Here is a 17,319-nt window from a genome sequence, read left to right as displayed (position 1 = left end):
ACTGGGCCTGTCAAAAATAGAAGGCAACAGGTAACTATACCTTCCTGCCTGGCTGCTCAAATGGCCTTCATTACCTCCCCACCGGCTCATCTGTTGGTTGGTCAATTTAGTTCTGTGCCTGGCTGGTTTCCTCTCTGCAGCCGGCGGTAACGAGCATTGATTGCTCTGGGCTGAGCTGCCAGAATTTGCTGCTGGTTGGGAAGGGCGGCGAGTGCTGGTGACTGCCTGGGACTGGGGAGCAGGGAGAAGCAGAGGTAAGTGGAAGGAGGGGTGCAAGAGACAGGGCATCCTTGTGCTGTCTGAGCACTTGTATGGCTGGATGCTCCCTCTCGCCGCATCCCTACGGCCTGATCCTGAGTGTTCCTGCAACCGCCCGCCGCGCCATTTGAGCAGGGTGGAAACCACCGTTTGATCTCAGAGGACAGATCCCGGCGGCAGGGACGTAGTGGGAGCAGACACGTTAGGTGTATGGAGTGGCATTAGCTCTCTCTCCTCTCCTCTCTACGGGGCGAGGGCCATTTCCAACACCTCTCAGCCTGCGGGAAGCTTCTCACTTGTGAGCTACTTCCCCCACAAAAGGTTTAGCTAGGAGCAGGGGAGAGCAAAGAGCCCTGGTGTCCATTTCCCTGCTTATTTTGAGACAATTGAGGCTTTATTTCACAGGGGTAGAAAACTCAGGGTTGCAGTTTCCAAGATCGCATTGGAGTAACCACCCCCCTTCCCTCCCACTCTTTAAAGGCGGCTGCTTCTGGGGTGGGATCCCCGGGGTGCACTGCGCAGGTCACACCAGGCCTCTCCGCAGCTCATTCCCAGCAATGCCCGAGCACGGCAGGGATGCGTTATTCGAATGGGCTGGAGCTTTCCCCGCTGTGCCTGAACCCCCCCTGGGCTGCTCCCAAAGCAGGGGATTATTTTAGATGGGCATTCGTGGAAACCAGGTGAGGGGCTTGGGGCCTCCGAAATGGGGCGCAGAAAAAGCCTGGGCCGGACCAGAGTGGTCAAGAGCTGAAGTGGGGGGCTCTGAAGTGGGGTATTTAAGAGAAACCTTGCTTAATATTGACTCTTTAGCAACCGGAGGCATTAAGGCCTGAACTCGTCCTGACCACAAGAGTCCTTGGCTGGTTCTGCTCATCTCCGCTCATCGGAGCTTGCGGTTTACTGGGAAGACTGGGGAGCAAGTCCTTGCATCTTGCTCTGGGTTTTCCTTCCTCTGGAGGGATTACAGGCAGACGCGGGTAGAAGTCCATCCCGCCACGTCGTGTTAGGAGGCCTCCAGGCAGGACCTGGGCAGCGGGGGCACATGGTGCAGCTGGTGGTGGGGTGTCGCTCCCTCCAGGGTGTCTCAGCACCACCCTCCTGACTTTGCAGACGGGGAAACCGAGGCACAATGCAGGACAATGTCTTAGCTGAGGCCACCTTGGGACAGAGCTGACTTGCGTCCCCCCTCCCCGGCTCTCTCCCTTCCCACAGCTTGTGGGTGAACCGGACCGGGAGCCCAACCTGCCCCTGGTCCACGTGCCTGCTCCGCGAAGGCTGGCGGGGTGGGTCAGCGCGTCTCTGCAGCCAGGCACGCTCTTGACCCCCGGCCCCAAATGCTGCCCCCTCCTCCCGCCCCCAGGAGCCGGCGCAGGGGTCCCAGCTCAGGGGAGCTGCCTCGGGCTACACGGAAACTATGTGCTGGAAATCGCGGAGTAAGTGTCCCACGATTTTATCAAAACACGGTCTCCTTGACAACGGCTGATGTCAGCCGGGTTCTTGCAGGAAGCGGCAGCTGTGAGCCCCCCACCGTCCGGGGGGGCCTGGCTGGGGAGGGGCGAGCGGGGATGGAAAGCTGGAGCAATAGCGAGGACCTGCCTTAGCACACCCCGCCGAGCAGAGCGAGGCTTGCGGCACCCCGGAAAACGCAGCTCCCGGTTCTCGTTTGTTTTTTGCCGACAGAGACATCCCAGAGCCGCTCCGTGGTGCAAAGGAGTCGGGAAGCCAAAGCAAGGCAGAGCGTCTGCAACTCCTGTTTGCCATCCCGGGGGTTATCCTGCCTTGTGCGGCACCCTTGCAAGGGGCTCGAGGCACCCCAGGGGTTGTGGCTGCCCGGTTGAGGATCGCTGCCTCGGGGGGGGTGGCTCTGCCCCTACTTGCAGAGGAACCTGCCTGCCGCCTTGGAGCTAAACCCGCCACCGAGGGGGCTACCTTCCTGTAGCTTGTGCCCAGCAGCGTGGGCTCGCGGCTGCCTCGGGCTGGAGACGGCGCGAGGCCCTGGGGCCGGTCGGGGGCACGGCTGTTCCCATGGGGAGTCTGGCTCGCTCTCCCAAATGCAGACCGCAGGGATGTTTGTGACCTTCCAAAGCAGTAGGCGCCTGAGCTGGCGCCAGTGGCACCATGACTGTCTCCTGCATCGTGCAGGGACCTTTCGGTGCCACTTGTGCCACCGTCGGGTGCATCCCCTTCTGTGACTGCTGTGCCCAAGGCTTGTGCCCAGACCTTCACTGGCCATCTTGCCTACAGGGGGGCTGTTTAGCCCCTGGGGCTTTTCAGCTGCTTGCTGGAGTGTATCTGCTCCCAGTAGCACAGGGTCACTGGAGACCCCAGCGCTGGCTCTCTCCTTGTACAGCTGCTGTCTTCCTCCTTCCCAGGTGCAGAAAAGGGTTAATGCCTTCGTGTTCTTCTCAGGCTTTCTCTGCTAAATTGCCTTTTTTAAAAAAAAAAAGAAAAGCTTTTCAACAAGTGGCGATGGCCTAGACAGATGTGTTGGCATGGCAACGGCACCGAGGAGGAACCGCTCCTCCAGGAAGGAGCCGTGGGGCAGCTGGCGCTCACGACAAGGCACCTTGGATTAATGGGATCGGAGAACACGAGGGCTGGGAGGGACATCCCGAGGTGACATCCCATCCAGCCCCCTGCTCCCAGCAGGACCAGCCCCAACTACATCACCCCAGCCACGGCTTTGTCTAGCTGGGTCTTCAAAACCTCCAAGGATGGAGAGTCCCCCACCTCTCTAGGTAACCTGTCCCAGTGCTTCCCCACCCGCCTAGTGAGAAGGTTTTTCCTAATATCCAACCTCAACTTCCCTTGCTGCAATTTGAGCTGTTGCTCTTTGTCATCTGTCCCCACTGAGCGCAGCCCAGCTCCATCCTCTTTGCAACCCCCCGGCAGGGAGCTGAAGGCTGCTATTCAATCCCCTCCTTGGTCTTCTCTCCTCTGACTCTTGAGCTGGAAGAGAGGTGGCCCCAGCCCCGCCACTGACCCGGCCCCGGCTCTTGTTGCCTCCGCACTTTGATTCATGTGAATAATTCATCCCTCTCGCTAACAGCTCGTAATGCAACTGCAGGGACGTGCACAGTGCCCCGAGCCAGTGCTTTAATTGGCTGCGTTAATAATGTCCTTCTGCTCCCCCCTCCCCAGAGATGTTCCCAGGGAAGAGGTGAAAGCCACTTTTTTCTGCTTGGGCTTTCTCCATCCTGGTCCCTGAGCAGCAGACCTGAGCAGCGAGCATGGCGTCAAGCCCCAGGTGGGGGTCGGGGACAAGGGGAGGGCAGAGCGTTCCCCAGACCCCAGACCACTGCCAGCCCCCAGGATCTCTCCAAGGCTGTGGCCTGCAGTGGTTGGCCAGGCAGGGGGGATGCTGGTGGATGGTGGGGCATGAGGGAAGAGGCCTCTGCTGCTTCCCAGCTCTGGAGCTGCCCTTCTGGAGGGCGATCCTAAGCAAGACCCTTCCCCTTCCTTCAGTTTGCCCGGGGCCACCAGGAGTCAAAGTACGGGGCTGCCCCCAGCGCTACATCCACTGCCGCACGTGCTGGGTACGGCACAGGAAAGGGCAGACCCTACTCGGCCCTTTGCTCACTTGGCATCTGTGCCTAGGGACGCTGACTGCAGGATGCAGGACATCTCCGTCCTGCTGGACGTCTCCCTCGCCCAGGGAAAGCGGCAGCGTTTTCATGGGGCCGCAGGGAGCCGAGATCAGTCCCCCACCTGCAGCCTCTCCGGTTTCCAGAGCGGCGTTTCGGCAGGAGCAGACACCTGGGCTTCCCAGAAGTCCCGGGCGCGAGCCGTGTTCAGCAGGGCTCCCGCTGGAAGGGGAGCGCACACACCGGGTGACTTCGCTGCAGGGTATTATTTACCCAATTGACGTCAGTGGCCGCACAGCCTCGGCTTCTCTTCTCCGCAGCAGCCTCCAGGAGACGAGCTGCGTAGCACTGAGTCGCTCCCCGAATGCGACTAACCTTTTCAGAGCGCAGCGCGCAATTCCCAGCTAAGTAAATGTCCATTTGCAATGATTTGGGGAGCCAACCTCCCATTTGTATTGCACAATGAGCCTCTTTTCGCTCCACACACCGATGCCGTGTGGATGCTGCTTATCAAAACACTGCAGCCTTTCTTCCCAGTGTCATGGGGCTGCAACACAAAGCGCCAGATTATGACATTTGCCTGACAGAAAACGATTACCCCATTAAATCACCTTATTGGTGCAGAGATTTCTTCTCGAATCCCCCCAAACACCGCAACCCTGAGTGACAGTGCTCCGGGAGAAAGACGCTGTGTGGCAGTGATGCTGAATCTTGCTCGAGGCCCCCGAGAAACTCAAGAATTTGGATACGGCCAGCTTGACAAATACACTGGAAAAGCAAGGCCTGTTCCCAGAATCGGTGCTCTTGCTGCATAGCCTCCGGCTGCCTGAGCTCCTTCGGGGAAGGAAAACACAGGGGCAACTTTACTCAAGTTTTTATTAGCAGTAGCGTTCAGATGGGGTGTAATGGGCCCTCCTGTTTTCATCGAGGCTGGTGCCACCTGCTCCAGAATCTCCCACGCTGTGTTTTCGAACATCGCCGCTCCAGCTGCTTTGGCCGGGAAGAAAAGGCTAAACACGAACTGATGCGGCTGTGTGCCTGGTCCGATACACCAGTGCTCTTGCTGCATAGGCAGGTTTTGCAGCAAGGCAGGTTTCGGCTGGGCGTTAGGAAGGACGTCCTAACCCCGGGGGCAGCTCAGCTCTGGGACAGGTCCCTGGAGAGGTCTCCAGCACTGGGGGTTTTCAAATGCAGCTTGGCCGGGCACTTGGCTGAGCTGGTTTGGACAGGGGAAGGGTTGGGGATGCGATCTCTTGAGGGCCCTGACTCTGGTGTGAAGGGAGCTTCCTGGCTCAGCTCTTCAGCATTAACTCAAATGCCCGGCGGCTCACTCTGGGGCCATGCTTGTGGGAACCGTGGCTCCAAGCCCTGGGGAAGGGCAAGCAAAGGACATATGCAATGAAGGGCCTACAGTCGGGAGGTGCCACCGCTGCCACCTACCCAAGGAGAGATTGAGGGGTAAGCGGCCAGAGGCAGGGGTGCAGCCTGATGTGGGTGTGCATGCGGGGTGGGCCAGGACAGCGCATTGCCTGATGCCGCTTGTCTGCACGGCACAGCTCCGCCGGGGCGAGGGGACCCAGGTGCCGTTAGCCAGAGCCTCCCCCAGCAAAGGGCTCCCTGCAGTCCTGCGCCCTGACCGTCTCCCTGCTTGCCCACGGCTCTTCGGGTTGTGACCCTTTACAGGGCGGCAAACGGAGGGTCAGACCCCTGCTCTCCAGGGCATTTCAACGGGAACTTGGGTCGCTCGACAGCAGCAGCCTCGACCCATGTTGTGTTTTGAAGCCTTTATATTGAACTCTCTGGACCAAGTAGGCGACAGAGCCTTTGTCAGCAAAACAGATGTGCGCGCGCGCCCTCCGCACCCGCCCTGGCCGCCGGGCTGCCCTGAATTGTGCTCGGGTGACAGCTCCCCGGTGATCCATCTGCCGGGGCTTAGCTGAGCTGCGTCAGCCAGATAACGCTGAAAGCGGCAGAGCCGCTGGCCGGGGGCCCAGGCTGGGACACGCTGCTCTCCGCAGCTCAGCGAGGTTTAAAAAGTCTCGGAGTGACCTGAGCCCAGGGATTTACCCTGCCAAGAGGGGCGAGATTTCTCTCCCGAGCCCACAGGACACATGGACTTTGCCTCCGGCTCTGTGGTATTCAGGGATATTTTTGAGCTGGCTGGAAAAGCTGCTCAAGGTCGCGGTCAGCATGGCCCTTTCCTCCAAACTGTGACGTGGGACTCCTGGGAGCAGAGGAGCTGGCTCACGGCAGAGGGAGAAGTCTTTCCCGCACAGCGTGGAGCTCGTTTTGGGGGGGATGAGTGGCAGGAAGATTTTATTGACGCTCGATTTGAGTTGCCCTGTGCAATTCCTGCATAGTCTGCACCTGGGGACCCACAGTGCGTGCGCAGCCCCATTGAGCACGTCCACGTAGCACGCTAACACGGGTGTAACGAGGCTTGGGGAAGAGGCTGCAGGGTTTAGCCAGCCCCTAGTAGAGTCCAACAAAGGGCCCTGCTCCCCCCGTGTCCCAGCCTGATCTTTGTGGCTCAGCACCGAGCGAAGGGCAAGGTGCTGCAGGGGAGCAAGGCCGAGGCCAGAGCTGGGTTGGGGGCTGCAGCGACCAGCATGCGGTCCCCGAGATGCGCGCTAGGAACCTGCTTGCGCTCATATTCTCGAGTGTGGCCTGCATCTCCTCCCTGCTGGACTGCACAAAGGTCACGCGGCAGCTACATGCATACGATAGACCCCAAGCAACCCCCATCTCTGACTTTCTCCTAAAAGAGTCTGACGCGCCCATGTGGACCCTGCCCTGCCAGCAAGAGCATCCCAGCTGAACGCCACTGCCCCTCCTAGCCATGTGTCCCCCATCACAGCTCATGTCAGGGCTCCCGTGGTATAAGCAGAGAGGTTTGGTTAAGTCCCTGGCTGCAGCCCTCTGCTAACTTTGTTTTAAGATCCAGCATGAGCTAAACTGTTTGCTACCCCTAGCAGGGCTAAGTACGGTCTGAAATTGTGATGCAAAGCCTGAGATGTAGAAGTGTCTTTATAGATGTTAGAGAAAGGTAGAGAAGAAAGACAGTCTGATCTAGATCTGGATTAACTCCCCCCCTTAATTAGGACCTGGTCTTTTTTTTCCCCAGCAAGCACAACAGAGGCACTAGCTCCCACTGACCTATGCTATAGTTCATGCATCTCCCCTCTTGCTAATGTAGAAATCTAGTGAGTGTCTAGCTTTCCCCAGCATCCTCCTGAAGTAAATGTTTCAGCTCCCTGTAAATATAAAATAGCCCCAAAATATATCAGCAGTGCCCCATGCTTTGCTTTTATAGGCTCCACCTCTATCAGGGCGGGGCCCTGGCCTGCTCAGGTGCATCCTATAAAAGCAGCAGCACAGCACCCCCCTACAGCCTACGGCTCTATGGGAGATGGTCTTCTTTGGCCCAGGCAACCCCAAGGTAAGGCTCTGGGTGGGGAGCCTCCTTGGTCACCCACTAGACTTGTAAAAGCCCTCAGAGGTAGCTGACAGCTATTCCTAACCCTATTTCTTTAGGTATTTCCCCTACTTGACTACCTGCTTTTTTTTCCCCCAAAAGAAAGAGCTGTCCTAGCCACAGGACCCTACACAGGCTAACTCTAGGGGTCTTACTAGAAGGGGGAAATAAGTGCAGCTGTCAATCTAGTGAAACCATCTGCTGTAGATGAAGTGGCTGCTGCTGTGGCTTCTGGCTCTATGGAGACCTCAGTAATGATCTGAAAGTCCCTCTCCCTCCCAGACCAGAATTTAAGCCTTTTGATTTGGTCTCTAACTCTAATTTTGCATTAATAACCTTGGAGGATGAAGTCCTCTCCCTCCCAGAACAGGTACACTCAGGGTAACCCAGTGTCCAGTCTCTGCAGGTGGGCTTGAGAAATGCAGACTAACTTTGTGGAGCTTGTTGAAGGGCTGCAGTAGCTTCTGGGTTACTCCTGAGTTGAACTGAAACCAGTGACTGAAGGTCAGGCTTACCACAGAGCCCAGGTTTAGAGAACCATACAATTGGTGCAACCTCCTGCCGTGGGTTTCTGATAGAAAAACAGACACCATTGTAGCTTGGTCCTCTTGATATGGCAAGATCCTTCTTTTATACCAGTTACAACCACACGCACACTAGGAAACCTTGCATTTCCAAACCAGTGTTGTTCAAATCCCTGTCGGGTTCAAACCCTGGTGCTAAACCACTTCTAGAGCATGTTCTCAGGTCACCCTGAACACTACTTCTTCATCTGCAATTCACAGCGAGTAAAGCTGGTCTAGACTTTCCAACCACAACATTTCCAGATGAAGAATGGGCTTTTATCAAGAACCCCTTTTCCACAGACTATTATTTATCTGGATCTTCACTGGGGAACCTTGACATGAAAGTTATTGTTAACATTAGAGCTTTATTTTTTTTCTTCTTCATTTCCCTCCCCCCAACTCTCCCCCACCAAAGCCCAAAAAACTGGAGGTTTTAGCTCTTCCATTCTTTGGTTTCCATTCTTTCCTAGCTCTTAGACTGAGAATGGCAAAGGGAAAAGCGAATGCCAGCACTTTTGCCAAACTGTATTCTCCAAAGCCGAGGCAGTTTCAGCTCGCTAGGAAAAGAAAACTGTGAAAATACGCCCTGGGCTGTCTTGCATTTTACTACGTTCAGTGGCAAACATGATCAAAAACCAATTTGGAATCTGAAAACCTTCATTAAAAACTTTGTGAATCCAGGAGATGTTTCCACCCTGCAAGACGTTTTCAATTCTTAAACCTAACCTTGAGCACAGTTGGGCTAGGGACAGACCTTCAAAAATCCTGAGCCTGAATTATTCAATCTTTGCAGGTTAGTCTAACCCGGCTAGGCTGAACCCGTCTGTAAATGTGAAGATGTCCCCTCTGGACTGAAGAAACGCAGGCACATGCCTGCAGTGGCTCAGGTTAGAAGGTGGGGGGTGTTAGAGCAGCCCTCCCTTCCCTTCCTTACTGCTGGGGGGGGGGCGTGGCCAAACCTCAGCAGGAGCTCTGATTAGGGAGGTTTCCCCCCTCCCCCTGCCCCACGTTGCTCCTGACCAGGGAGGGAGCCAGCAGGGAGTTGATAAGACAGCATTTATCAGCCCATCAGAAAAACAAAAGCCTCCCTCGTTAGTTCAAGCTCTTCTTAAACAGCTTTTTCCAAGGAAGGAATGGAGGGACATTACCAGCTGAGCTGTTGATTAGCTCCAAAAAATCCCTAAGCAGACACTGTTTTGTCTGCCTGTCCTGTCTGCCTTACACAGACACCTCTCAGCATTAGCTAGCACACCACATGCTGGTTATGGTCTGTGTTGTGGGAGAGGGGTGGGGGCGATCCCTGCTTGAGCAAGGAGTGGTGTGGGGGGATGGAGCAGGTAGAAGCCAGGCAGACACCGCTGTACCTGCCATCTTTGCCCCAGAGCGGGGCTGGCCCCACCCTGCTGCTCCCTGGCTGGAGCTCCAGCAGAAAGCACAGTCTAGGGCTGCAAAGCAGCTGGGATGCTGGGGGACTCTGGTTTAAGTTAAACCAGGAAGGGGTCTGGGACAGACATTGCATAAACCAGTTTAACCCAAATCAGTTAAGTCTATGTTCAAGCAAGTTTATCTCAAACCAGTTTCAGCCATTTTCAAACTGGTTTATGTGCACTGAACATCTGTTCTGTTACAGGTTTATACAAGTTTCTGGTCACTTAAACCACTGTGTGTGTAATATCTGTCGCTAGCCTTGGGGGTCAGAATTAAGCTCATGCTGCTATTTCCCAGCGGGCTGAGGCACAGACTGCTAACCTGTCACTGCTAGATTATATTAGTGTTTCAGACCCTAACATATCTGGCCATGCCCACGAGACAACTCCACCTCTCCACACACTGCCATCAGGGCAATAGAGGAATTGGCACTAAGTAACCCACACTAAACCACTTCTGAGTAATTTGGATTTACTGGGCAGTGTTTCCTAGTTAACTTATGGCTTATCCATGCATTTAGTCTTCTGTGTTACGTTGACTTGGTTTTGAATTACTTTCCTTTATTCAAAACTATCTGTGCAATAGGCCAGCAATCCAGATGTCCCAAGTGAGCGTTACATCCGTGTTGCAGAGGCGCGAGGGAGGAGGCCACGCTCCCTGCATGGCAGGCAGTACAGACCCAGAGCTCTGCTGTGCAGTAATTAATACGTTTGCTTCCAGGGTCCGTGAGCTGGAACGACACTGAGCTGTTCTGCCTCCTCCCGGGCTCTGACAGCCTGTTTCTGAACCCTGGCAATAGGAACACGTTTATTTTGTCATGATTTGTAGCTTGGTGTGTCTCGGCTCTACCAGCCATTTCCAGTAACGTCACGGTAATGCTGCTGTGCTTGTAGCACAGAACAACGGTTGAGGCCACCGCAGCTTGGCGATTTAAAAATGAAATGTACATCCTCTTTATTTCGTATTAATACTCTGTAATTGCTTTACAGAGTCCAGCATACCAGTTGCATGTAAATACTACAGATGAACTTGTCAAACTGGAGCTCACAAAACTAGTGCATTTATCCCAAAGCAAAGACTAACCCCTCTACCTCTTTAAAAAAATACATTAAAGAACGTACCACACACACATATTGCACTTTTCTCCATATGAAATTTTTACCCCATATACATCTCACCAAAGTCTCTTCAAAGGAGCCTGTAATACAAGATAATAAAGCTAATAATTACTGTACAGTAGTATACACAATCCTCTAATGTTAGACACAACAGACTTGAACAAAAAAGTCATTTCAAAGCAGCGTGAATACGAAGAATAGTGCCCAATGGATACTCTAGTGTGGTATTAGAAGTCTCGTGCTCTAACTGGCTTGAAGGAAATGAAAGGAAATGGTAAGGAGGTTGTTGGCTGAGGGAGAGTCACCTAAGCTACTTCTCATCCATTGCGTTTGCCAATTTGAGCTCCCCAAATACCTGCATTGGGAGGCTCAAATCAATCTGAATTGGGACTCTCTGGGAAAGGGATAACTGGTGTGGCTTGATCTGTGCCCCCGATGCCCAAACTACCTCAGCTTGCTGTGCCCGTGGCTTGTCCGGCCTGTAGCTGTGTCATGGAAAGAGTGACGAAAAGGACAAGCTATTTGGTAACCTCACTCCCCTCTGCAGTGGGGACTCCAGAGATGTCCCACATGCCCTCCCTCTGCATCTCCTCGGGCTGGCATTTCCAGAGGCTGAGCTGAGGTTTAATTAGGAGGCCCTTGGCTGCCATGTTTTCCTTTGCATGGTGGCTCGCTGCAGTGAGGCGCTTGGTCTCTGGCCCTCTGCTGCGTGGCGGCCAGTTCACAAGGGGCTAGCAGAGCGCAGGCTTCCCTAGGGGCTGGTTTTTGGGCACGTGAAGTCTCTTCAGCTGTTTGGTGCTTTCTCGGCCAGCCCGTTCAGGCTGAGGGCAGGGGCCAGGCAAAAGGCGCTTATGCACGCTACGTGAAGTCCCTTGAATCCTTCAGGCCGACTGCCGAACCCTGCCGGATCTGGACTACTGGTGGTCCCCTCGGCCCCCTCCCTCTGCATGCAGGGGCAGGGGACACGCTCGCCTGGTGAGGTACCTGTGCTTCAGATGATCACCCAGGGGCTCAAATTTCCCACTGGTAATGTCTCTCAAAGTGCTGGGGTATCAGAGGTGACTTCCAAGTCCTGGCTGAACAAATCTGATTGCGGCACAAGTGGATGAGTGACTAATACTACATGATGGGCTGTATCCGGAGGAAGTGCCAGTCAAATTTTAGCCTACTAGGATATGAGGCAACTGCTGCCAGCTGTGTTGGCCCTTTCCCTTTCAAAGCTGAGGGTGATGCAGTCACTGGATACTTACCCTTGACTGTGTACGTAAAGTACTGCATTATTGCTCTGTGTGCTGGCTGATTGTTCATGTCTCCAGTGAAGGGAAAGGCAGCTTTTCTGCAGCCTGACCTGTGCTGACTTCGAGGCTTTATTGGATATCTCTACTTCTAACCATCCTGGGCCCTTCTCAGCCTACCAGGAATTCTTTCCCTCCAGCAGCAACTCAAGTCAATGCTTTGGTGTGTGATGAGCAACAGGCGGGTCTCTCCATGACACAATTTGAAGCGATCAACCCACCCCCAAAGTCCAAGGTCTGAATGTGGGAACTTGCAACAAGACTTTGGTTTCAGAGCAAAGTCAGAGGCAGTGTTGAAATCTGTGCGGTGATGAATATAAGTGGAGCTGCCAGCATCCTTCTGACTGAGGAGCTCAGTTTGTGTAACCTAACACAAAGGGGAAAGTTTCCAGCTAAGGGGCGGTATTCCCCATCAGCAAGATCAGTGCAGATTCTCCACTGTTCTTTGTGCTTTAGTGAACCTGTGTTGTGCTTAATGTGTTCATCTGCTCAGAAAAGGGCTTCATTCTAGGCTTGGCAGAAGGCAGGCAGAGATGTCTGATTCTCCTCCGATGGCGTCCCATGGTATTTTCAACACTTTAGTAACAAATCCCAAGTTACAGGATTGGCCGTAGGCTCTCTCTGGATTTCAAACGTGCCCGCCTGGCATCTGGCGTGTTGTGAACTGTGCAGGTTTGGAGACTCGCGCTTGCTAGGCTTGAGTATCTGTTGAAATGGTTAGTACATCAAGAGTTCTCGACACTAAATATTGCTGTAATATTTTTAACATGTCATATATATACATATGAGCAATCAAAACATGAAGTTAAACACTGTTCCACATGGTGGAACACATGCTCTGAAGGGACTTTGGCTGTAGCATGGATATAAATGGGGTATTGTCTACTTTCTTCAGAAAAAAAAGCATATAGTCTGATAAAGAACCCAAAAAGGCACAGCACTATCACTTCACATGGGTTTTTTTTTTCTTTTTAAGCTCGTTGCTTTGTCCTTAAGTTCTAAAACCCTAAATACTTGTCCAAATATACAAAGCTTAATAAACCACCAGCAACGTATACTGTAAATTCAAAACACAGTTATTTTTAAAAAGCAACAAAGGACAGATGTCTCCTTTCTCGTGACCAGAGCTACTCCAAGACCGAGGTCTCCACAAGAGGTTGTCTGCAAAAAGACTTGGTTTTTAATGCTGCCCTGGCTGATTTCTTTGTCATTTGCTGAAGGTCTAGTTCTTTTCTTGGTACCTTCTTCCTCTTTCCACATTGTGGCAGTTCCTGCGCCTCATCAGGAGGTCTCTCAACACACCGCAGAGCTTCAAGTCAGATCCAGGTATCTTTTCACTAGGTCAGTGTGTGTGTGTGTGTATATTTTGTTTGTTAAAGATCTGGAAACTTCCCATGATGGGCAATTAGGAGTTTCTTGGCAAGTTTGGGAAAAAAACTTATTTGCTAGCAGGAGGATGTGGAGACTGCTGGAGATGCCTGGTGTTTTCTGAGACTTGCTAAGGACTATTTCAAGATCAGTAGCTTACAACCAGCAATCCAAAGCCAAAGTGCAACTTTCCTTGAAGTCCGCCACGCACGTTTCAAGAGCTCTTGAGTTGCCATCAAGATACCGAAGTCTTTGCTGTGTTTTAATGAAAAATATTGCTTTTATTGCCAAGAAGTACAATGCAATATGCATTCATTCTCCTTACTTTTACAGGATTTTTACCAGGTTTGTTCTGGTAGTGGATGGACGCTAGCAGTGTCCAATTTTTTCGGAAGGGCCCGTTTCCTTCCTTCCTAAAGATGCATTTTGTCATCTTATCTGCAAACCGGTTCTTGGTCTGACCAAGTCGCACCCTCTGTCTCCAGCCTCTGCCACAAGGTTTCTGCGATGGGGCACTGACTACATGCCCTTAGCCATCCCCTGCTTGTAGCAAGCAGGTGGTTTTATAGATCCTCCACTAGGTCAAAGGTTGGAAAATAAGCCATGAATTTTTGGGGTTGGAACAAAAACGAAAATTCACATGCTTTTCCCTTCGCTTCTCCCGCTTTCCATTCTCAAGCGAACTGCAGGACAACTAATTCACCAAGACGTAGCCACTGTGTTGAGGGTCAACGGTCTCCATCATTTCACAATCAAAGAGTCCGGGCAGCTCCGAGAGGGCTAACGCTTCGTAGCTGGACTGCGACTCGTGAGACGCTGAGCTCCTCTGGGTGTCGGGCAATGCTACACTGCTCTGCTGTGCTGGGTCCATGGAATACTGGCACTGGTTTGAGTAGTCTGGCTCAGAAGAGGTGACGCCTGGCAATTCGCAAGTCTGATAAGCATATTGTAAGGACTGCGGCTGCTGCACTTGAATCGGTGACTGCAGCCGTGGCGAGCTGGGCATTGGTGACGGTGGCAACTGCTCCAGCTGTAGTTTCTGGTATTGGCTAAGGAAAGGGTCATATTGCATTTGTTCTGAGGAAGGCTCCATTACGGGGCTCAAGGGCTGCTGGAGGCCAAACTGTGGTGGTTGCTGCTGCTCCTCCTGGCACGGAAGGGGCAGCTGACTTGACCTTGGGTAGGAGCTCTCTGCTATTTGCATCTGGTTGAAATATGCCTGTAGCTGGGACTGCTTCTGGAGGAAGAGTCGTTTCTGATGCAGCCTGAACCAAGGACATCAAGAGTCACTACTTTTCAGCCTTTCAAGTGACAATACCCCCAGTGACCGACCCACCCCCTGCCAGTCACCCCAACACCCTGCATCTCCCCAGTGGTTCCATAACTTTTGACAAAGCAAATCCCTGCCCCCAGCCCCCTAAATGCCAGGTTGCTCTCATTTACAATTAGCTTGGCTAATTGCACGTTGCTAATCAGCATGCACAAGAGGCTTTTCTCTCTTCAGCAAAGGTGAGGAGAGCAGCATGCAGCAGTGAGGGGTTTTTTTTTAAGCCTTCTGCAAGGTATACAATTTCCCCCTACTCTGTTAAAATTACACTGTGCTGGTCCAATAAATGAACCCAGTGCATTGTGGGGTACTATATATCTGTTTTTTAATTGTGTGCTACTCACTAAACAGCAGTTCTCAGGAACTGGAGTTCAGTCTCTGCAGTTGCTAGTGTGAATTAGCGCAGTTTCCCTGTGTTGTGTTTAGTGAACTGCATCTTCCCTATGGATTTTAATGAAGCTTCCGTGCTCTTCGCATCCTGCTGCAGGAAGGATTTACAGCACGGCGCGGCTACGTCGGAGGTAAACTTGCCATTCCAGCAGCAGTGGCCTCGAACACACCAAAGTGCTCTCAGCAGGCTGCCTCCTATGCTGGAAGCAGTGTAGCCACTTCTGTGCGGGCGGGCTAATTAGCCTAGGGTCGACTAATTGGCGCTATCACTCAGCAGTACTAATTAGTCTGTCTCAAGTCCCATGTGCAGGTTGCTGCACTACCAGGGATGGTAAGTTTACTGTATATACGTGGCCTGTGAGTCTTATCTTGCAGCTATGTTTGGCAGACTCCCGAGACGCCAAAAACAATGAGATCTCAAACCGAGCCACACGGTTCCTGGCGTGTCCTGGAAGAGGAAGTCTGCTCCTGACTAGGGCCCACCCCATCAAGGAAAGAGGACACCTGCATGGGGTTGTTGTTTAACTATTCTGGAAGCTAATGATGGGCTGGAAGCCCTTCTCTCTAGCATCCAAGCAGAAGAAGTTCATGTTCTTCCCCAACTAGGAGGCACGGATGGCCACTCCTGCCATGGCAGGGACTTCCAGATCACTTCACTTGAAAAGAGCAAGTGCAGTTTTAATGCCTTCCACCTATCCAAGTCCCTAAGTCCGTTCTGATTTTAACGGTCACGTTTAACTCCTGGGTTTAATGCTTTTCTCTCACGTTATGCTCCTTTCACACAGCAGTCAAAGCTATGCTGCTATGCTTCCATTATTGCAGGTATAGTTTTTATTCAAGTATCTGCTTGGTGTTAAGTACTCTTCGGTTTGGCAAACTTAAACCATACAGAGAAAAGTGATGGTAACCAACAAAAATAATTGAAAGAAAAGCTTTTTGAGATTGTAAGGAAGAGACAAGGGTTGCAGTATTGTAACAGGCAGGAGGACAGTGTCCTTCTATAATGACTGCAACAACACGACAACTTATGGGAATTCTTCGTCTTTTCTCGGCAGCAAAACTATCCTGTCACGGACAATAACCAAGGGACACCAGGAATCCCGAGTGCTGAGACAGACTTCAGCCATGCTCCAAGTTACTGTAAGTAACAGATAAAGATATGCGACTCGAGCTAAAAACAGGGGTATGGCAATGCAGGTATTAGGGTAGCTCCTGAGTAGTGCCTCTGTTCTCCAGTCAAAGCCAAACACACCTTTGCCCCCCAACACTTTTTTTTAGTCCTTGTTTTTTTTGCTGAATCAGTCTTGTGGGCCTGTGCATTACAGAAATACTATCGTGGCTAATCTGTTTAATGCTTGATTACGTATCCCCGCTGCCTATGAACAAAGAGGTTCCTAATGCATGGCCAAACTTGCCCTTCTGTCAGGAACTGTGTTCCTGAAGGCCTTGGGATTCCCCTGTGAGTGTCCCCTGTAACTCCCGGGTGTATGCTGCATGCAAAATACACAGTCCACATCCTCACCTATGTTCCTGTAACTGCTGTTCCAAGCTTCGGGGGAGTTCTTTGCAGTACAGCTGGCAAGTGTTTTGGGCTTTGGAGAGCAGGCTGGATTTCTGTAAGGGCACCAAAGGATTGTTACTGGAGGGGTTCTTGAATGCCCTTGAATCCAGGAGGAGACCAAACTGAGTGAAAGGCTCAGCTGTATCACATTGCAGTATATGAATTCTGGGCTCACATTCTCAAAGAGATTGCACCAATCTTGACATTGCAAGTGAAGATACTAAGCACTGGCTGAAAAACTGGGTGCTGATCAGGAATAAGGGTCGTGTGGTAGTAGCACCACATGCCTGTAACTAAACAGCTCCCAAATTAAGTAATCTGTGCTACAATTTAAGTCCATGGCAGGAGCAGGTGCTCTGCCCCTCCTGAAAATTAAGTCCCACATCTCAAAAATGGGCACCCCAAAAACAGCACCACCCCAAATGAGAGCACATGCAAAAAAAAAAGGAAGAAAAGAAGGCTGCTGACTGCCCTTGCCAGATCTTAAAGGTTCCACAAACAGTCAAGTAGCTTGTCATGAATTTAAAATAGCTTCTGGGTGTGCTTTTGTGCAGATATTTATCAGACAAGCTGCAAAAGACTTTTTTTTTTTTTTTTTTTATAACAGAACTTGGGTTCTTAAAGGAAAGCAGTAAAAATAAAGAGGAATGATCAACTGAGACAGACAGAGGTCAAAGACTCCTCAGGATGGATCAAAGGCCAGGTCCTGGAGCACTTTAAGAGACTAATTATACAAGAATGGTTACTGAAGTGCTGCTACTCAGTTCCTCCTGCAAGCACCATATCAGTAAGGGGCTGAGAGGGAAGGCAGCAGGAGCCAAGCGGAGATGCATCTTTAACTGGGCTTGCTTTACTAGTGGGTAACCTGCTACTTTATTTTTTTTCCCCCCTTTTCTCTCACTGAGACCTGCAGCAACTCGGAGGCCGGTCGGCTGCACGGTACCAAAAG

The 17,319-nt window shown here is 52.0% G+C and overlaps 1 protein-coding gene and 1 long non-coding RNA gene across 2 annotated transcripts in view; one reads left to right on the top strand and one right to left on the bottom strand.

Annotated features, from left to right (window-relative positions):
* The first annotated feature begins 134 nt into the window (after positions 1-134).
* Positions 135-17,029, top strand: LOC109283763 (uncharacterized). Its single transcript, XR_009457942.1, has 2 exons — positions 135-254; positions 15,865-17,029. It is a non-coding gene; the product is annotated as an uncharacterized LOC109283763 (long non-coding RNA).
* SIK2 (salt inducible kinase 2) overlaps positions 10,234-17,319 on the bottom strand; it is a 93,125-nt gene continuing 86,039 nt past the window's right edge. Inside the window, exons 14-15 of the mRNA XM_006271359.4 lie at positions 16,332-16,423; positions 10,234-14,357 (exon numbers count right to left, since the gene is read on the bottom strand). Of these exons, the coding sequence (XP_006271421.1) occupies positions 13,787-14,357; positions 16,332-16,423 (663 nt within the window). The 3' untranslated portion in view covers positions 10,234-13,786. The remainder of the gene's footprint in view (positions 14,358-16,331; positions 16,424-17,319) is intronic.

The sequence above is a fragment of the Alligator mississippiensis genome, chromosome 16 (genome assembly GCF_030867095.1).
Source record: "Alligator mississippiensis isolate rAllMis1 chromosome 16, rAllMis1, whole genome shotgun sequence".
Classification (NCBI taxonomy): domain Eukaryota; kingdom Metazoa; phylum Chordata; order Crocodylia; family Alligatoridae; genus Alligator; species Alligator mississippiensis.
This window is presented reverse-complemented; position numbering and strand designations above follow the sequence as displayed.